The following is a 21,539-nucleotide window of genomic DNA, read 5'->3' on the forward strand; positions in this document are numbered from 1 at the left end:
TCTTCTAAAATGTCTAAGTCTGAAGTGAGGTCCCCAAGTCCTACCTTGTACGACCCCTCATCTCAGTGCTACATGGAGCTCTCCGGCTTTATTGAAGCTGCAGGCATCTCAGCACTTGGTTGCTCTCCTGTTGAAACCCTGTGGTTCCCCAGGCTTTGTTCGCTTCTGTCAGTAGGGTGGTTCATGGAGATGCCAGTGACCACTCTCTGGGAACTTTTCCTTGAGACTTGCCAGCTATTACCTTTCGCAACTGGAGACTGATCCTGTGGATTTGGTTTGTAAGCAGTGAACTGCTTACTGCAGTATTGTGTTTCTCTGTCATTATCTGACATTGAAGTGAAAGTTAGCATGGTTGAGTAAAACAGGCACTTTTGGCTAATTGCATTTGGAGTGGCCTGATGGGCTGCCAGACCCTGTCCCATGAAGCAGAGGCCTTGAAGACTGATACCTTTTGCCAGCAGCAAAAGAGCCTGGCATAGGAGGTGATCCTCCGGCTGGGAAGAGTCATGTTCTGTGTGTGCTGTAGGGTGAACACCTCTCCAGACAGCTTTTCCCGGGTATGAAGTACCAAAGACAGGTCTTTGTCATCACTCCTCCTCTCAGTATCCTGTTAGGCTTCTTATTTTTTTATTAGTTGCTGTTCTGCCTGAATGCATTTAAATCCTTTCACGCTTAATCTGTATTCACGGCATATTAGGAAAATAGCATTTTAAACTTGGTTAATTTACAGACCTTGGAACTCCGGAGAACTGAGCGTAAAAGAGACGCAGGTCACACTGAAATGAGCTTGGGTCTCATCCAATTGCTAAAGAAAACTTACTAACAGCAGCCGTGCTGTATAATTTGATGTCACGCCACGTGATAGTGGGTTTTTATTACTAGAGCTCTAGGCCAGGAGTGAACAGCAAAAGGATCGAGACACATTGGCAGAACTGTGCACATGCCTAAGGACATGAGTGAATACTGCTGCAATATGACTGAAGGCTCTTGGCAAAGATCTATCAGAAGCCTGCTGTCCTGCATGTCTGTAGTGAGATAATGCTTCCTTCACCACTAACTACAAGCATTGCTCAGGGAATAGTCTGTGAGCTGTTTCGGGCTCTTTCCTTCCACCTATACGGGCCCAAGATCCTGGTTCAGAAAAATGTATTGGGGACAGTGAAACTCTTCTGAAGTTGCTGAACATTTTCTACCTGACTGTGTAGGGTTGAGATTTCATTGATGGATTTCCTGAAGTGATTTCTAGCTTCACCTCTATGTTTTTTTCTACTCTCATATTTCACATCTGGATCAACAAATCTCAGAAAATAATGCCAGATACTACTTTGATGCTTCCTGACTGGCTTCTTGCATCAATCTGATGTTGCATTTAATACTGGCTTTTGGTTTGAGCTTTAATGTTGCAGGGATTTTTCTGGTGTTTGAGATACGACTGATAGTCATATCAGTGCATTTTTTTTTCAGTGCATTTATGACTGCTCACGCTCCTCTGCAAGTTTTCATGGAGCTGCCTAGGTAAGTTAACAGCAGAGGCCAAGCACTGCAAAGGCCAAGACAAAGCCTCCAGGAAAAAACATTTTGCACGAAGTTTGCGTAGTGTATTAAAGGCAGAGGAGTGAAGGAATGCTCCTTGGCTGTCTGACTAACTCCGTCATGGAGTACACTAGTAGCGGCTGGAGCCCTGAGTGTCCTCCCCTGGGATCTGTCAAGCCAAGGGTCTCTTCTGCAGTGAGCCAGCTCCCCCATCCTGTGGACAGGAGATGTCACCTCTGCAAGGGAGGACTTGGTGTGATGGTATGTGACTTGGCTCTCAAAAAGGAGAGGATTGAACTCAAGCCCAGGAGTAGGGCAGATAGTCTGTGATGGGACTCGTGTTGTCAGGAGTGCTTCATGCTCTGCAGACTAGCAGAGTGTGAGGGGATCTGACCATTTCCTTCAGTCCCTTAACACTGTCTATACACACCAGTAGTGTCACAATATTATCTGTAGCTCTGGTCCCCCATTACTGTTCTCTTGCTCCTAGAAGCAAAGTTTTGCCAATTGATTCGCAGGGAAAAGGAAGCAATGCTACTGAATTATGTGCAGATGGAGGAGGAGATTTGGTTATTTACTGGTTCATAATCTACAAGGATCGTGCTATCTGCTCCTCTGTCCCAGACCTTCCAGAAGCATATCAATATAATGAAGCTTTTTAGTTTTGTTTCTTCAAATTTGGGATATTCGCTGTCCTAGTTTCACTTCTATCTCTGAGTATGAAAGATGAATAAACAGAATAAATAAAACAAAGTGAATAACACAACTGACTCAGAGTATCCACCAGAATCTGAACTCTCACTGGACACTTTGAACCAAACCAACTGTGAAATCAGAGATGGCTTGAATAAAAAACAGAAAACTTCAAATTCTACTTCATCAGGGACTTGCATGAAAAACTCTTAATTTGTATAATGCAAAATGAGAAGAGGTTCCTCTCTGGGTCTGAATTTTGAGTCCTGGGCTATCTCCAGTTTTTGTGAAGCCTGGCTAGCCTTCCTCTTTGCCTCTCTTCACTTCTGAGCTGTTCTCTGTCTTGGCTGAAGGTGGAAACAAGACAGATTGCTCCAAGTCCTTTCTGCAGGGTTTATGACACAATTTTGCAGGCAGCATGCAATGCAGCTATGAATCACAAGTCCCTTTAAGATACTGCTGAATTCAATTCCATAGCTCTTTCAGCTGGCTCAGAACAGGCTGTAGGTTGTGTTTTTTTTTTTTTTTTTTTTTTTTAAATCTAAGATATAGCCAATTTACTCAAGAGATGAGTATTTGCTGACTGTTGCTGCTATTCTTATGCTCAGAACTGCAAAGCCCTTGGAAAACGAGGCCAGCTCGTGCATGTGTGTACAAACCTGGCTTCAAATCTGGCTTGGATTCTCTCTTCCAGCTCAGCAAGTGACTGACATGTTCGCTTCAGCACAGCTTCCTCCTGAGACAACCCGTGGGCTGTGCCAAAGTGCCGTGAAGCGTTTGTTGCGCGTTCGGTCGCACACCAGCGGCAGATTCTGCAGCACCCTGGAGATGGGGGTGAGCTGAGGACAGCAGCAGCCGTGATTCAGAGCTGCTTTGCATTTCGGTCTTGCTAACAGTTCACTGCAAACAGAAATCCTCAGTATTATCTAAGATGCAAATCAGGTCCCACTTCACTAACACCCCTGTGTTGTCAAGGTTATCTGAAAGGAAGCACTAAACCCATATTGCTTCTGTTCAGGTGAAATTCAGCTGTGGCTGAGGTTAAGTTAGGTCCATAATAGTTTGTTAAAGGGACTCATAGCGAAGAATGCAGAGGAGTCCATGTGATGGGGTGGTTCTGGGGCTGTGGCTCTGCTGGGAACAGGAATGGTGCCGGTGGGTGGTGGACAAAGAGGGCTTTGTGGCCCGACAGCACTCTGCACACACACGGTGGTCATGTTTAGTGCGTTATTTGTCCTGTTTTTCTACTTATTTGTTGTTTGGATGCCACAGAAGAAGGAAGAGCTATAGCTGGAAGTGGCTTTCAGTTCCCATTTCACGTCTGAAGTACAAAGCCTGATGCTGAGCAGCCCCTGCAGGTAGCCCTGACTTTGATAACTGGCAAGAATGATTCTAACTTAAAATAAAGCTTGCTGTTACTCCTCTGAGCAAAGCAGCTGGTGTGACCTGGGCACGTTGTGCCTGGAGTGCTGCTGTGAGACAGCAGCTTGGCCTGAGGGACGAAGGCAACCTCCTTACCTTGCCCTCTGGGAGCAGTTACAGCGGGGCTCTCTGGAAACCAGTGCTTCTCTGAAGCTTACTGAGGCCATCTGGGAGTCTGAAGAGAACTGAAGAGAGAGAAGAAAGAAACGGGCTTTGGTCTTCTCAGGAGATGTGGCTGGTGTTGTGTGGGTTCCTCCATGCAGCCTCCAGCTCTGTGTCATCCTCTCCAGTCAGAGCAGGGATGTGGGGAAGAGCAGCAGAAGGCAAGGGGCTGTTTATCCCTAAATACCAGCTGTGGCCCTCAAAAATAGGGTTCACTGCTAGTGCCTCATCTCAACTGGCGGAGGTTGAGAGCTACTTAATCTAGCTCCAGTCCAGTGCTCTGATCTGTCCAAAACCCCAAGAGTTTGTGTAATTCACTGAAGAGAGAAGTGGAGGTGATACGAGGGTTGAAGAGAGCAGTGGGCAGGGGTCCAGCTTGGGTCAGGAGGTTTGCTGGTGTCCTGCAGTAACACATCATTTATGATACCAAAACTCAAAAAACAAGGAGCATTACAGGGTGTCCTGAAGGGAAAGGAAAGTGCTGTACTGCCAGAAGCGGGCGTTTTGGGGGACACAGCTCAAGGTATCAATACTGACCAACCCCATGTCAAGTCAGGCTTGGGCCTACGCTTTTCCCGAGTCGCAGTGGTCGTGCAGAAAGCGTTTCCTGATGATTTACAGAGCTACCGCATTCAATGCAGTCATCAAAAATGCATAAGCAAGCGGAGTGAGGAACGTAGATGGAGTGTGCCAGACCTCTGCTTGCCTAGAGCAGTGGGGTCCATGCTCGTACCGTGGCAGCTCAGCATCACCAGGCACCAGGGGTGCTGCAGCTGATTCTGGCTCCACCTGAAGCCGTTGCCAGAGCCGTAAGGGAATTTTAGCTTAATGAGCCTGGTGTGTTGTTGTGCAGGGATAAGTCAACAGCATTCACTTCCTTGCACTGCTCGATTGCAATAGGAATTGGGTTGCTCAGAGTTAGTAGAGATGCATTTTCACTGCCATAAGCGAACTGTAAATATACCAGGCGCTGGCGGTTTCCACTCATTGCCTGAAGACATCATTTCTGTGGCAGCGCAGCTCTGCAGCTAACCTAATAAATACTTGTGCAGAGCAGGGCTCGTTATCTCCAGTGCAGCACTGCCCTGGCATGGCCGTATGGCTTCCCACTCCAGAATTAGCTTAGCTGGGGTTTGCTTGGATGTCTGCACTGTCCTTCACAGTATGGTGGAAACAGGCCCTGAGCAGTGCTGGTGGAGGAGCGGTGCATGCGTGCTGTAGCATTCCTCTGCTCTATATTTAGTGGGGAGGAGATGGAGTCCAAAGCAACAAAGTCATTTAACAGCTCCTCTTGAAAATTTGTCTCAAACTCGGGTGAAGTTGTGGTCATCTTGGAGATATAGCGAACTACTAAATGGTGCTTCTCTGACTTACATGAGGAATAGATTTCTCTCCAAGATCTCATTGCCTAAATAAACATGCCTAAAACTAACTGATTAAGAAGTAAGATGTTGGGAGGTGTTGTAAAACAGTGTACAGAAAATATTTGGGAGTGCTTTAACTCATGATCTTCAGTATTTTGAAAATAAGATGAGCAAATTGGAATGGAGGGGAAATGGTTAGCTAGTTAAGGGAAAAAAGAGTTGAATAATCACATATCCTATGGAAGCTGGGTTTATGCAGGTTCAGGTCTAGTTGTATCTTAATATAGGAAAATGCCTTACATGGAAAGGATTAGATGAGCATTTTTTTTTTGGAGATGTAATCCCAGCCAGCTGTATAAACACAGTGCCCACTTCTGTTGCTCTATAAGGAACCTGAATTTGTCTCAGGAAAATTTCAAAATTACCATTGTCCTTAAGAGAAGCTGCTTTGAGGAAGGGAGATAGGGGTATATGCCCCAGGGCAAGATCATGTATTTTTTTTTCTTTTTTTCTGCTAATGCTCCCAAATGTGCCTTTTTTTCTCACTGTAGTACTGGATAAATGAATACACCTCCACCTTGGGGATTGGTGTCTTCCACTCTGGCATCGAGATCTACGGCAGAGGTATGAAGCATTTCCTTTTCATTACCTGTAGAACAGAGAGAAAATTGCATGGCTAGTCTGATACAGAAAAAAATCCCAAATGCATAGCTTTTGGCAAGGAGTGAGAAACTCAGCCAGCTTTGTTTTAGAGTCCATTGTGGAGTCCAGCTGGAACTCGTGCAGTTCTGCCGTGAATAAAGTAGCTCTTTGTATCTTCAGCATGTAATTGCAGCCTCTATAGCTTGTGCAGGTGTGTAGCAGGCTGGCAGATAGGGAGGGAGGACCAAACAACACTGGAAAGACCTGCAACAAAGGAGGAGGAGAGTCTGGGGAGGGGGAAGAGATGCAGATCAGTGGCTGTCTTAAAACCTGCATAAGGATGTTTGTACTAATTCCATGCCAGAATAAACCAGCTTTGCAGTAATTCTGTATGAATGTCTGTGCTTTAGAAGTCTTAGAATTTGCATCTCCAGATCTTAGAAATTTTTATTTTCAAACAGCAGAATTAAAAAAAAAATAAAATGTCTTGCAAGGCTTTTTGAAATGGTCTGGATGGGGTTGAGGCTGATTACAGCACCCAAGGTATCTGGAAAAACAGCTGTAGCACAGCAAAGCCAAAGGATGGAACAGCATCACAGACTTCTTGTTGCCCTCTTCAGCCAGTGTTAAATGGGAATGACTGGGGTTACCTCACTCATGGTATTTTTAGCTAGTGCCATGCAGCAGATAAAAATCCCTGGGGTGCTGTGTTCTGTCGTGAGCACAGCAGGTTTCACAGACCATGCAAGGTGGCCTGTATAACACGGAGGGGCCTCCAGGCTCAGCCCATGTGCTAAGGCAGCAGTGTGTAATCAGCTTTTTTTTTTTTTTTTTTTTTTTTTTCCCTACAAAGAATTCCCCGTAGCTGCCTGCTGTGCTGCCATCTGGAAGAAGGGGACTGATTTCTCCCTACTCTAGAAAAGATTTCTTCTAGCTCGGTGCCACCACCGACAGCCTCACAGTATTTCCAGATGCCTCCACCACAGAACTTCCCACTGGCCTGTATAGGCAGAGACAGACCTGGAGAGCTTGCTTGGTGTTGAGGAGCAGATTAGCAGCACTAGCTGCTAATTAGCTGTGCAACCACTAGCATTAGCATTGGTGGAGCCTGCTCTGGAGCTGAGGCTGTGAGAGTATCCTCGGGCTGATAGGTACCTGGAAAGAGAAACTGGCTGAGGCTGACTTTATCAATAGCCCAGCCCCTGGTGCTGATGCTGAGCCACGCAGACAGCTGCCATAGACTTCTTCCTGACACAGCGTTCATTCGATTACTCACAGTCTGTTTCTTTCCTCATCAGAGTTTGCCTATGGAGGGCATCCCTACCCTTTCAGTGGGATTTTCGAGATCACACCTGGCAGTGCGGTAGAGCTTGGCGAGACCTTTAAATTCAAGTAAGGGCCCTTTTCTACGTCTTCCCTGCTCCCCCTACAATGACAGCTATCAGAGGGAGAGGGGAAGTCCTCTCCTCTGGGTCTCCCTCTCCCTCTCATTAGCACCCTCACTCCCTCCTTTACATGATCCTGGTTCAAAGGCAGCCCTGCAGGGGTTTTGAAGGCAGATTAAAGGGTGTACAACAGACAGGGAGCAGTGCTGAACTGTGTTTGGCAGAGTTTAAATGTGTACAAATGCCTTACAAATGAATGTAGTTCTCTCTTCCAATTTTCTTTGCTTTCTGTACTCCTGGTTTCATCTGTCAGCAAGAATGGGAGTAGCTGTGTGTTATGCAGAGCCAGTGCAGAGGGGAACAGAAAGCTTGTCTTTTCATGAGCATCACCTATTTGTGGATGTTGCATGGAGTATGACAAGTCATCTCCTGGGTTTATTGCTACACTATCACAAAGGACAGGCCAGCTGCTAGAGGAAACTGAGAGGATACTTCATTAAGGCGCTGTTCAAGGTGTTCAGGCTTTGGGGCTGTGGTTCAAGGAACTGCCCATGGCAGCTGGAACTTGACCTTCACACACTGCCAGTTTACATTGAGGGATGTTGAGGACTTGTAGAGGAATGAACACTATTGAATGAATATTGGGAGAAACAATATGTTTATGCATAGAACTGTCTGCTCCTTCCTGGCCCACACTGTGGAAACACTCTCCATCAAGGGAAAAGCATCTCCTCTGTCCTACTGAAAGCTTCTGCAGAGGGGCTGTGGGCAGAGTGGGAAGCAAGCAGACCCGTGCAGCTGAGACTTCCCTTGTGTGAGCAGGAGGCTCTCAGGACTGGTTCTGTGCTGTAACCAGCTTTGTAGATAAAAAGGATATTTTTTGAGGATATTAGTATGCCATTTTGTTAGTAAGGGTCTCTCTGATAGCCCCGGATATTCATGTCAGTGTCTTACACCTGGCCTTCTTGCCATTGCTTTGTTTTCTTTTCCCTGGGTATGTATCACTCTCTGCACTGTAGCTTTCCATGGTTTTTTTTTGTTGTGTTTTGTTCTTAACTAGAGAATCCATTGCCTTGGGCACCACAGACTTCACAGAAGAAGATGTGGATAAGATCATGGAAGAACTGGGCAAGGAGTACAAAGGCAACGCGTACCATCTGATGCACAAGAACTGTAATCACTTCTCTGCTGCTCTGGCTGAGGTGGGCACAACTGTCTTCTTTCTCTACTTTTTTGTTGCTTCAGATCTGTAGTAGTGAGTACAGAAGGGGAGCTAGGATCAGCACAGCCTGCCACTTCAGAGTCAGTAGTCAGCTCTCCTGTCTCTGCCCTTAATGTTTTTGAAAACCAGCTGCTGTTCAAAACGATGGGGTTAGGAGATGGAGATGCATCAGGTTTGTCACAGGTTTGGTCTAAACTGTGGGTAAAATTTGGACTGCCTGCATTGTGGCTCACTGAATAGGCTGCTGAGCAGGAAACGGAAAGACAAACCTGGCTTGCATGCAGATGTGCACCATTTTAATAGCAAGAACATAAACAACCTTATATGATGTGAAAAGGAATAAAAGAGGCTTCTCAGTGTTCTGCTAACAAAATGTTGCAGCATTCAGGAAGTGAGTGTTCCTTTTCCTTATTTAATGTGCACGATCTAAAACTCATTTTACAAAAAAGTATTCATTTTTCTCGTAACTGTTTTTGGTACTTACATATTTCCATGTTCCCAAAAACGCTGTGAATTTTAACAGAGCTGTTATTTCTCTTCAGAGATGATTGAAGCACAGAGAAATGCAAATTTACCCTCTTTCCTAATCTGAGATATTGATTATTTAATTTTTAAATTGACAAATAAAAAAAAAGCTGAGATGTTTAAAGCATGTTTCCATTAAGGTACGTGTATTTCAGCACTTATGTAAATCTGGTTTTGGGATCTTGACGCAGTGCCAGAAAAGAAATGAAAAGAAGGAAGTGCAAATGACCTTCCATTTAGCAAAACAAAACCAACCAAACAAAACCACCACCACCACCAAAAAACAATGCCACTGTTTCTGTGTCTTCCATAGGCATTTTATGGCAACTGCAAGGATAGAATCTACTCCATGTGGAGAAAGACAGCTTGAAATCTGTTAAGACAAAACCTGTTTGAGCTGAAAGCAATGGAAGTTTCTATTCTCACTTCCCAACATCTGAATACTTGCTTAACTTTACATCCTTGGTACTTTCTTTTTGTTGTTGTAGTTTCCATTAAAAACAAACAAAACCCGAACACTGTTCCTGTCCTTCCCCCCCCAGATTAGACTGCCCCTATCCCTGTCATGTAGAGCTGTAAGGTACAGCCTTCAGCTGTTAAAAGCAAGCAGAATGCATTGACCACACCATATGTGGCTCTCAAGCTGTGTCACCATAGAGGGTAGAAGGAAGAACTGAGATTTGTGTTCTGAGACCAATTCTGAGACTAATCTGCTTAGTGTTTGTATTGTCCTTTCCTTCAGACTCTTCATCTGTGACCCAGCAATAAAAATCATCATCATCTATTTATGCACAGCAATGTTATGTGGTAGCTAAAAACAGAAAACAGGAAAAAGTATTCAAAGATTTAAAACAAAGGCTGTCAGAAGCTTTGTTTGGCAGAATAAATCTGCCCCAGAGCATGAGCAGCGTGGTGACTTCAGGTTCTTCTGAGCCTCCTGACTACTGCCAGGCAAGTCACATCCCTGCTTTGTGCCTGACTGTCCCCTCTTGTATGCTGGATGACTTCCTTCCTTTGAAAAGTGCTTTGAAATTTCTCCATAAAAGCTCTTATCCGCTAAGGTTAATTAGCTGCCTTGTGGCTTGCATTGCTCTCTATCAGCAAGCCCTATCAGAGCTGGAACTCGAGAGCCTTGTGGTGATGTGTGGGTTCAGGTGTTCTCACAAATGCCTCTGGCAAGCCTTGAGACAGGGCTGTACGGCCGTGTGCTTGAGGGCTGTGCCTGACCTTCCGAACTTCCTCACTGGCTGCAGGCTTGCTAATTAGGATCCATACAGGACACCTGTAGGCCAGGTTCCTCATCCTCACATGGACTGCTGGAATCACAGGAGTAGGACTTTGCTTTCAAAGTTCCTGTTTTGTTGTCCTATGTAATAGTATTTTCTCAGCAAATAGAACATATATCTAAAATCTTCCATCTACTGCCTACGAACAGTTTTTCTGTTAAATTCATATTTAATGTAACGATGCTTCAGGTCTCACCATGGTAACTGGCAGTTGTTGTCTTCAACAGTTACAAAACTTGCTGTCTAAGCAGACAAAGCAGACTGACTACGTTAATGGTTAGGGGGATGTCCAGACCTATGTCATGAACATTTGGCCGTGCATCTTGAAAAATCCCTGGATGGCAGCAGGTCCAGCACAGGCAGAAAAACTCTACTGAACCACAGGGCATGCCTTTTTCTTGATACTTACCTCTGGAAAAAACTCATCTAGCTGTGCTGTTATGTGCCACAGTGGTGCTGAGCCTCTCCCTGCAATTCCACACATCCTTTCCGGGCCTTCTGATTTTCCTGCCCACGCTCACTTGTGAGTTACAAGGGGCTTTGTTACTCCCTTGCTGGTACTTAGCTCTGAATTTTCCTTTCTCGCTGCTGCAGACTGCAAAGCGTGTTTGGACTCGCTCAAGACTTAGATCTCTTCCCTACTTTGCCAGTTCCCCATGGCCTTCTAACGTGCAGTGACTGGATCAAAGAAGGATGGATCTATTAACAAAGCAACTCCCGTGGAAAGAAAACTGAGAGTGCCATGGTTTCAGCAGCAGAAGTTCAGACTTCAATTTCTCCGATGCTGTTTCGTGGAGAAAGCTTTCTCAGAGTGTGATTCAGTGAAGGTGCTGTGTGATCAGGAATCTTTTCCTGTGGATTTTCTGAGAAATATTTCCTCATCAGGGAACTTTAGAATGTTTAAGAAGTGAAGAACTACCCAGGACTGTAAGTCTCTGCCCAGTAAGTGCTGCACACCATCTTCACTACACTTTTGAAGGAAGTTCTGCTGTAATATCATGCAGAATTTCCTGGTGGTTAGTCATCAGAGAGAAATTAGATGCACTCCATGTGTATGTACCTGGCTTCAATTTAAGGAAGTTGATACACACATCACTTAATACCCCTTGGTGCTCTCCCTTTACCCTCACAATCTGTCAGTGAGGGAAGGTGAGGGAGCTTGATCTAATTAGTGAAAATCTAGTTAGTGTTGTTTCAGCCACTCTGACTGCTGCTACATGGTCCCGTGGTACCCATTTTTATAAAACCGCTTAAGCAAATTGCTTGTGGGTTAAAATGAAGAGGTTCATCAAATTGGAATTAGCAACTTGCCTACAAGGAGCTTGTTCATTTCATGTTGCTTATGTTGACAGTCACCAAAATCAAGCAGTATCAGTACCACGCTCTCTGAAGAAACTGTCCAGGAGGATGGGCATTCCTTTTAGGGGACTTGTGCCTATGATTTCTGCAAAGAAAAATCAGTCAGGCCACCAGCAGCCAAGCCCAAGCTTTTTGTGCTGTTCTGAGCTTCTGTGCCTTGCTGTGTGTCAGTACTCCAGGCACTTCAGGGAGGTGGTGCAGCAGGCACACAGCAGGGATTTTAGCATTCTGATAATATTATGTGTGTGGGGAGAACGCAGTTAGGACCACATCAATACTGGGTGAAGTCCTTCTGTTTGATCATCTGGTGTTCAGTCACTGTGTTCCTAACAATGCCAGCAATATGTACAAATGGCCCTTCAAGGAACAGCAAAATATTTATGTTCTTTATGAGTTGCCCTGCCTGATGAAAGAGGCTATTTAAACTCTCCCAGATGGAAAAATATTGGCTATTAAACATTAGGAAAAAAAAAAGCCTTTAAAAATAAAAAGAGAGGCTAAAATAATTAGTCCTTTCCATAATGTGAATTGTTGAGTTTCCTGGTTTTCAGAACAAGGACAGAAGTTACAAATTCCTGTAAAGCAGATGTAAAGAGAAAGGAATATAGTTGTGCTTTCAGTAGAAAGCTAAACGCAAAGTAATTCCTGGTCTGGAAGGAAGGACCTGCAGGCTTGAGGTCACAATCATGCCATGGCTTTTCAAGAGCACTTGTTACTACAGCAGCAGGAAGCAAGGAGGTTTGCTGTGAATAGTGTGTTTGGGGTGCTGAGAAACAGATGCAATTATACTATCACCAAGCCTGTTCTTTGGGCATAGATAAAGGTAGATGCACACAGATATTGGGAACTCTGAAATTGCTGTCAGAGAGCTCTCTTTTCATTGCAGAGCATGGCTCTTGATTACTCTAAGTCTTAAACACAACTTGGACCTGTGAAAGTCAGATACTAGGTAAGGCAAAAGCATAGTTGGCACAACTTGTACCCCAAACACACATGGAGGTGAAAGGTTGACTGTCAGGGGTTCAAATGGGGGCAAGTAAGAATGAGCCCTGTTCATGTGTAGGCATATGGTGAGTGTACAGTGCCCAAGGACATCTTTAGAGAAAACAGCTGTAACTGGAGGATCAGAAGGAGGATGGAAGGAGAAAATGTTCAGGTTCTTCTCCAGTCTGGTGATATTCCTCAGTACTGAGTGTAAGGACACTATCACTGCGACTTAAAGACTCAGAGAAAGCTTCTGCTGCTTAGACCATTCACAAACAGAAGATGACTCATTTGACTTCCCACCAGCAATTTTCCATGCTTCTGAAGTTTCCTATCTTAGATAAGTTATGGAGCCCTGTTCCTACCAGAGTGACGACAGTTGCTGCTACAGCATGCCTCAGAAAAGGGCAAACCACCATGGGAAGGGAGAAAAACACCTTTGAATCAGTACCAGAACTGGAAGATAAGTGCAATGACTCAAGGAAACCACTCCTTTTCCCTTCACCAATGTGATTACTGCCAAGCAACTGAAATGCTTGATATTTAAATAAATTGTTTAGCACCTTGCTATAGGACACATGGCACGCAATTATCAAAGAAGCGAGGCTTCTGTGAGCCAGGGAAGATAGCCTCTCTTATTCCAATTGCCAGCTGTAGAACAGCAATAAAGTCAGTAGGTCTTATGGGCCCTTTTGGCAAGGTATGAAGTTGATGCTCATCATAATTAGGAAATGAATTAAGAGGTACAGATTTGATTCACCTTAAAGATTGCTGATCTTGGAACTTTATCAGAGTTATCAGAGGATAGCAGCGACGGAAGATTTTATTCTTTTATCATGTCTTCTATTCCTGTTCTTGAAAGGGAAATGATTTCTTTCTGACCTGTATATGTCAGAGAATCATAAACTTGGGATAGATCACTTGGATTTGAGGGTTTACAAACCCTCAAGGAAAACAGATATCTTCTCCAGCTTTCTTTTGTACTCATGGATCCTTTTCACCCCTTTACTCCTTTAAATACCAAAGGATCTGTTTCCTTATTGATCAACACGTCATCCAAAGGATTGGATCCAGAGGACTGTGCTCAGAGATGCTATCTGGTAAAATAGCTGATTTCCCCAGAAAACATCCTAACAAAGATAATTGTTAAAGCTGAACTAGGATTTTTGGAGTAAACTGAGTCACTGAAAGCAGAGACTTCTAGATGGATCTGACAGTTTATTAAAACTTTTCATAGGAAAACTTTTGTGGGTTCAAACAGAATTTCTAGCTGGTGAGACACTCATTGTGAAGTAACCACAAGCTTCCTGGATAAAGAGAAGCTCACTGGGGTGTGGGAGAGCAAGTTACACCAAAGATTTATTTACCTTCTATTCTGCATTCCAGCAAAAAGCTCTTCTGAATATCAGCCGCAAGATGTGCTGGAGAAGGGTGTCCCTCAGCCTTTCCTGTGGGAACTGTCGTACTTTAATTATTTACACGAACAAGGAAGTAACACATTCCAGCAGGGAAAGGGAACGGCCTAAATCAGAATGAATGTGCTTGTGGTTTTAGAAGCTCATTTTGAAGTGGTAGAATTTGTAGAAGTTTCCAGAGAGAAAGATGTTTGGGGGAACTGGAGGTGGTGTTCTTTAGCTGAAGTGGCCTTGGGAAATAGTCCTGGGGACTAGTGAAGTGAGCATGGCCTATTCATCTTCAACACAGGAGGGGAAGAGAACCTCCTAAGCATCTCAGCCTTGGAAAATTCTTTAGCATCGTAGGTGAGCCTGGCCCCTACTGGACAGGGATCGTGGACATAGTCAAATGCTTTGTAGCCAGAGTCAACAATTGTGGTTGGAGCCTTGGTAGAAGGGAGTCATCTTTCTTTACTTACCCACTTGCAGTGGGGCTGTGCTTGAAGTGCCATGAGATGGTAGCCAATGCACCTTTTCTCCATGTCTGGTTACTTGTCCTTTCCCAGCCAAGGCAAAACTGGCAGCCTGTAACAGACTTGGACCAGAATCTTGCTTTCCTTAAAGTAGTTTGACTTTCACCAAATTTGCTGAGAAAGGCAGGTTTGCTGAGTCAAGGACCAAACGAGGGCAGCTTTTTAATCGCAATGAATAATTCAGCCCTAAAGCTTTCCAGGTCCATCCCCAGACACACGTGAGCTCTTGTAATGTTATTAAAAACGAGGAAGCTTTCCTTAGCCTGAAAGCTCAGGGAGAAGGGATTAAACATCAGAGAAGGGAACTTCAGGAGGCATTTGTGTCATGGTTGAAAGCAACAAAAGCTTTTATAAACCAGTTTTCAGCAGATCCTGAGGAGCGAAGTGATACTCGTGTTTTCCTTAGTCAACAGTTGTTTTTCAGTTGCCTCTGTTAGGAGGAGGAGATGGGTGTTTTGTTGGACAAAAGTGTGTGTGCTAGTCTGTTACTGGCAGGGGACAGACAACTCCAAACAGGCAGGAAAGAGGGACAGAAATGAACAAACAACCCAACTGAAAAGCAACTGTGGGCTACGAAAGAACATCAGGAAACCTTTGTTTCCTGGCACCTGAGCCAGTCTTCACCAAAGCTGATGGAAAGACATGCTTCATTCAAGTAGCCTTTGAATGTCGCTAGCTCTATGAGGAACAGGCCGTCTTGCTTTTCTGTTTCTTAAATACCGTTTACATCTAGAAGCAGCTTATTAATAAAGACATCCTGCACCCATAGATCATCCTCATGGTTTCAGATGGATGTCATTTTTCTCTCAATTCCACCTGTAAGTATGCACAACTGTATACTGTTAGTAAACTGCTAAATGGTATCACAGATAGAGCTGCTCTGTAGTGGCAAAATGAGATTTCCAAGTGTGGTTTGTGTATTAGTTGAAATTTGTGAAGTACTTGGGGAATTCTTGGAATGAAGGCTAATATAAAAGTATACATTTCTTCTTCTGTTGTTACCCTTTCTAGCCTTGCTACCCTGAAAGGGTATTCCAGCCCAACAAAAAGGGTTAATGGAATAAATCCTACATGCATCTTCCAGGTCTCTCAGTCCGTCCTCTTTTTGCTGACTACCTACTTGTGCAGGGAATGGCATGAGGTGGCAAATAATTGGAAAAAGAAATCATCCCCCCAAAATAGCAAGTTCTTAGCACATCCTTCCAATTGTTTGAAAATTGTCTGATTTTGCCACATGTGCCTTTGCAGTTATTTCAGGTTTTCCCTTTTTTTCTGGTAGGTTGGTCACTTTAGATTAAATGTGAAGATATTTTAAGAGTGGAGAGAAAAAAAACAACAACAATGAAACAGAAAAACAAAACAACCAATATTTTAATCTTCCTGGAACTGTTGTAAATGTGTGCATGTGTGGGGGGGTTGCACCATCTATTTTGCTTTATTTGCTTTATTTTTGCAGTTGTCTTTCCAAACCAAATACCCTGTGGCCTACCCTGTTATAAATAAACATAATAGCTTGGAGCCAAGTTAGTTCATACTCTCTGGGGAGTTCTTCTCTAAACCCACCATCGTGAACCCTTTGAGGCTGTGTACACAAATGCTGAGGACATGCCTCCTTTATACAAATGAAGATGGCAAGGAAAAACCCCGTCCTTTTCACCAATGCCTGTTGATAAATGAAAAGTGTCAAAAGTGTAAATGAACTAAGTATGTTGATAGGCTTTTGAGACTGGAAGCTTTTGCTTAGGAGTCCTGCCAGACAAAGTCTTTCCCTGTTCCCATGGGTTCCTGTATTCTCTCTTCTCATCATCTCTCCATCCTCAGTAACCTGCTGCTTACCGATGTTAGGAAAGAAGGCTTCAGACTGAGACTGAAACACAGGATTTTCTTGACTAGCTATTCAGGGAAAAAGGATGCTGCTCATGCCCATCACTCTGTGGATGTGGGTTGGCCTGGTCGTGTTCAGGACAGCCATAACATTTGTGTTTATATATATATATATATGTGTGTGTATTATACTGTAACATATGGACGATCATACTGGGTAACATCTGTTCTCAGCCACTGGTCTTGAAGCTGCACCTGCTAGGAAAAGAGAGTTCTTTTCCATGCCATCATGATAATAGAAATGAATCACAGTTGTTTGCAGTGTTTTAAATATCAGTTACAAGCCCAGACTTAATTACACTCAGCGCTGCTGAAATGGTCATCTGTTAGGAGGCTGCTTGCTGCCTACCTTGTCGTCCTGCTGCCTGTACTTAGAAATGCTGGCTACAAGTGCTTTCATGCCCAGAGGCATTTGGCCATGCTGCAGCGTTGGTACACAGCAAATCAGTGATGCCACTCATAATTCTGCCCTGAATGTGGTCCGTCAGATGTCACGTAGTCACATTTGCAGGGCAGAGCTAGAGGTATGTTCCCTGCTGAGACATGCAGACTTCCTCAGCTCTTTGAGCACTGGGCAAAGGTGTGCTCCTGCACTGGGTTTGTGGTTTATTCTGTATGTCTCCAAGTACTAATTTGATTGCATTGCCATGTTTTTCTTTTTACACGTGCTTCTGGCCGCTGTAGTGCAGCCTGCAAGCTTTGCCTGGGCAGGTGTGCTGGTTTGCATCTAATGGCCTTATTCTGAAATTCAGATAAGCGTCATCTACGCTGTGTTGTCTAGGTCTTATAGGAGCAAACACTGGAAAGATTCCCCTTGGACTCTGAACGCTTTGCCCCTGAAGTGCTGTGGGATGTGTTGGACTCCTCAGGCAGCAGTAAGCCCCCTTGCATTCTCTGCCGTGTGCCAAGGGAGCCCTGCACAGCAGCTCTGTGGATACGTGCCCTGTGTGGCCGCCACCTCAATCTAAGCAGGGCAGCTGAGGGGAAGTAGCTGTGGGTGGCTGAGCAGATGTTCAGGGCTGAACTCTCAGAGCCTCAGCACGATGAGAAGAACTGAAGTAATTAGCACACATTGCTTGAGGAATGTAACACTGCCTCTGCACAGCTTGATTTTCACGGACCAGAGGATTACACGGTGCCTCTGGAAGGGCTCACTTAAAAACAAAAACCAAAAAAAAAAAAACCAAACATATACCTAAGTGTGGTGACCTAGACTTGTGTGCGTGGCCTGAATTGCCCCAATTTGCACCATCCAGCACAGCACTGAACTTACTGCATTTAAGTGTTTTCTTTTAGGATCCACAACTAAACAGCCCTTCGCCCTCTTTTGGAAGGGGCTCGGTCCATTAAACTACCTCAGATTATGTCTAGTGTATTTTAATAGCGTTCACAGAATGCGGCGCATACCTTATCCCTGTCTCAAAAGAGAAGAAAGAGGAGGATAGCAGCAGGCTGATTGCATTGTTCTCTGTAAGGCAGAAGTCTCAGCTTCTTCCATAGCAGCATGTCATACAAACCCACATTTCCCAGCTGCTAGGCTGCTCTCCTGCTCAAGGTAAAGCTTTACACAGAACTGTAAGGTCTTGCTGAGAAATAAATCCTCGCTCTTAGGGCACTTAAGGGAGGGAAGAGTCGTGAGTTGCAGTCCTTATACCCTAGGGCTGTTTATATATTTTAACCAGGGTCTGTTTACTGCCAAATAGCAGGGCTAAAGATGCTCAGAGGCTCTTTCTACATCCTAAACGAGCTGCTTCTTGATGAGTTGAAATCCCGGTGTGGATTTGACAGCCGTGCCGAAACAGCACGCGAACTGCTGGGTCCTGTTTCTCCCTCACATTTGGCTTCAGCCTCGGATGTCTGAACTGCTGCTTCCCTTTGACCCAGCTGCATCTGCAGAGTCCCCTGCAGCTCCTGTGCAGCCCCCGGGAGCCCGGGCTGACTGTCACAAGGTGCCGCTCAGTGGAAGCTGCGAGTACATGCAGCCTGCGCGGGGGCTTCTGCAGGAGGTAGGTGGGCACCGGTCTGGGCCAGCAAGCAGAAGCTGCACCCGCTGTCCCAGGGGCTGCGTTTCAGGCTGTGGCAGTGGCTGGCTGTCTCTGTGGGGTGGGTGGAATAACTCACGCCTTCAGGCACCTCACAGAGCGAGAAAGATGAGGAAGAGCTGTGCTCAGCAGTGATAGCCAGACAATATTCACAGGAGGTCTGCAGAGCTCTGCTTAGCCTGAATGGCCTGAGGTTTGCTGCTCATAGTCCAGCCTCTCCTGTACTACGCAGGGTTGCCCATCCCAAGCACTTCTATGCCTCAGATAAGCTACAGCTAACCCCTGAGCTACCTTTCAGGCTTGCATCTCACATAGGCTTAGCCCTTCTGTGGCCCTAGGTGTTTCTTTAAAGTTTCTTCTCCAGTCAGCTGCACACCAGCTGTGCTTTTTTCAGGTGTCACGCTCAGGCTCTGCTGCAGCTGTGGTAGTTTTCTGGTCCCTGGGTATTTCCAAAAGGGATGGTAGCAGGACAATTTGATAGGATGGCCAGGACCAGTGATTTCTGACCCATAGTGGCTTATATGCTAAGTTTGACACGACAGCTACATGACCCATCACAGGAAAGTCTACCCCCCTCAATAAAAGAAAAAATAACCTGGTTGTCAGGCAAGAAAAAACTCTTAAATACCCAATTTCTGAGAACCTTTAAAAAAAAAAATCTTCTTGTGGAAACAGTGTATGGTAACAGGGTTCTGTAAGTTTATTAAGTTTATTGTTTCAATGTGTGGTTTTCAGTTGAGAATTGCCTTAAAGAGCTGCAGTAAGGTTTCTGTGGATTCATACACAGCTGGAAAACACCCACTTCATCTTGCTTGTGTTGTTTTATTTAAGTTTGGTTGGCTCAATCCCATCACAGTCAGGCTTACTTGATGCTTCTCCGTGAGCCAAGTACTGCTGGATGATGTAGCATGACACACTCTATGGCAAGGAGCTGAAAACAGAGGAGAAGGTTACAGTGTTAGTGGAATTCCCTGCAGTTGCCCTTTTACTCCCGTGGAGCATTGTGTTTTGCTGTGGAATAGTAACGAGGCTTTGCTGATGAGAGACAAGGGCAAACACTACTGAGGAAAGGGAAACCGCTTTGACTCTATCATTATCCTTAAGCTTCACAAACAACCCTTTGCTGATCGATGTCATGATGCCCACACATCTCTCAGTTCTTTTTATGGCTCCTCCTGGCCTCACTGATTCATTCTGGGTGAAGAAGCTCCCATAAACAAACAGCAAACGTTTCAGCATCGCTTCCACATTTGGAAGTGCTATTTCATTTGCCAGGGAATCTGCTTAGAAAAGAAAGACAAATTTTAAAGCTGTATTTCCATTTCAAGCAGTCTTACCTTGTTCTGTTCTATTGCTTCTACTAATTTTCTGATGAATCATACCCTGTTTTTGTTTTCTTATTAATATGTGGGGGGGAGAAATCTTTAGGAAGACCTATGGTTCCTTGAGAACTGAATTCACATGTATGCATGCATCACAAGGAGCCTGAACTGAGTCACTTTCTACACTGGCAATATGTTGCCTGAGTTCCTGGGCAGGAAGAAAGAGAAATGCTACAAAATCTAGAGGCAATTCTGCTGCATTTGTTGGTTTTGGCTCAAGTTCAATGTTCGAGTAGAAGATATTGAGTACAGTTTTAAAAATTCAGCAGTATTCTTATGAAAATGATCAGAGGCGTCTGATGAGAAAATCAAATAGATCAGCAGATTTTCTTTGAATGAGTCTTAAATGCAGGTAGAGAGCGCCTGTGCTTATTGATTCAGGCAGTAGTTCTAGCAATGGAAACCGGATGGGGATAAAGAATTGCCACTGAAAGAACTGTCCACAGATTAAAAATATCAAAAACACAGATTCATATGGCTGTGTCTGAGGTTAAGTAAAATGCAGCACCATTAAGAACTGAATTAGAAGTCCTTGATTACCCTTGTAATTTACAGGGTATTGAGTAAAGAACAGGACTCTGTACCTGAAAATAATTTAGGAAGCCAAATGGTTCTGCTCGTTCTCTGATGCCTAATGATAATGGCTTCAGTTTCACACATTGATTTTTAAACAATGCATGTCAGAATAAAGTTAGTTCCATAGTCAAATTAGCATGGTCTCAGGTTTGCTGCCATCTCCACGCCTTATTGGAAATTCCACGCTGTCGGAGTAAGCTAATTTCCTTACACTCAAGGTGACTGCTGGACTGGAGCTTAGATTATTCTGGCCAGACCAAAGTGCACATGAAGGACCAGCTGGCCATCAGTCCTAAGACCTGTCCAGCAGCATGGCCTGTCCTCTTTGCGACTGCTCCAGTGCTGCTCCCTGAAAAATCCCTTGAAACCTCTAAGCATTCCTGCATTTCCACTGTCAATAACAGACATCTCACCAAATAAGCTCTTTAGTGGATTAGAGACAAACAACCTCTTAGTTTTTGCAGTAATTGGTATTAAATTAAGTGTAGTTTTAGTCAGGAAGAAGGTGGGAGAGAAATGAAAGGAGCTTAGTATTGGCAGAAGGTGCAGCGTGGACAGCCCTGGAAGCACTAATCCATGTAAAGTACAGAACGAGGTCTGTGGGGTGGCATTTCCTCAACATCTGCCTTGGAGACAGTGCTGGGTGGGAAGGAGAATTCAGGTAGTATGACCTGCCACAGACCTCAGGCTCTAGCATACTGGTGTAGGGCAGCACAGGCAGTGTATTTACCAAGGACAGATCCTTGAGGCTGGTAAGTTCCAGGTGCCTCTTCTGTGTCTGCTTTGGGAAATGGTAAAATGCAAAGGGAAATTTTCCTTATGTGGCCTAAGCCAGATAGAGCTTCTAAAATCTGGCACCTGTATGTATGTGTGGTCAAATGCTGCAGAAGGAAGGGTCTGCAGTATGCAGCAAGGTGTTTCATTGTGCTGAATATGATATGACTTAGAAAAAGTGCCTGTGCTAGCAGAGTGTAACCCAAATTGGGGCCAGCAGCATGTGTGATGAAACACAGACCTAGTGAGAAGCTAGTATTTTTACATTTGTAGATTTCTTCCCTGCATTTAGGAAATGCTACGGAAGGAGAAATCAAAGTGTGATGTGACAGTAGGAAAAGGACCCTGAGGTATTGTAACTTGACTGACCCGGTGTG

The 21,539-nt window shown here is 44.6% G+C and overlaps 1 protein-coding gene across 3 annotated transcripts in view; it reads left to right on the plus strand.

Annotated features, from left to right (window-relative positions):
- The window catches only part of LOC116489552 (deubiquitinase DESI2-like), a 75,086-nt gene that overhangs the window by 28,619 nt on the left and 24,928 nt on the right, over positions 1–21,539 (plus strand). For all 3 annotated transcript variants that reach the window (XR_004253298.1, XR_004253299.1, XM_032187979.1), the window contains exons 2-4: positions 5,726–5,798; positions 7,115–7,208; positions 8,262–8,403. Coding sequence is in view for 1 of the 3 variants with exons in the window: in XM_032187979.1 (XP_032043870.1) it covers positions 5,726–5,798; positions 7,115–7,208; positions 8,262–8,403 (309 nt within the window). In the remaining 2 variants the exon portion in view is untranslated. The remainder of the gene's footprint in view (positions 1–5,725; positions 5,799–7,114; positions 7,209–8,261; positions 8,404–21,539) is intronic.

The sequence above is a fragment of the Aythya fuligula genome, chromosome 5 (assembly GCF_009819795.1).
Source record: "Aythya fuligula isolate bAytFul2 chromosome 5, bAytFul2.pri, whole genome shotgun sequence".
NCBI classification, from domain to species: Eukaryota; Metazoa; Chordata; class Aves; order Anseriformes; family Anatidae; genus Aythya; species Aythya fuligula.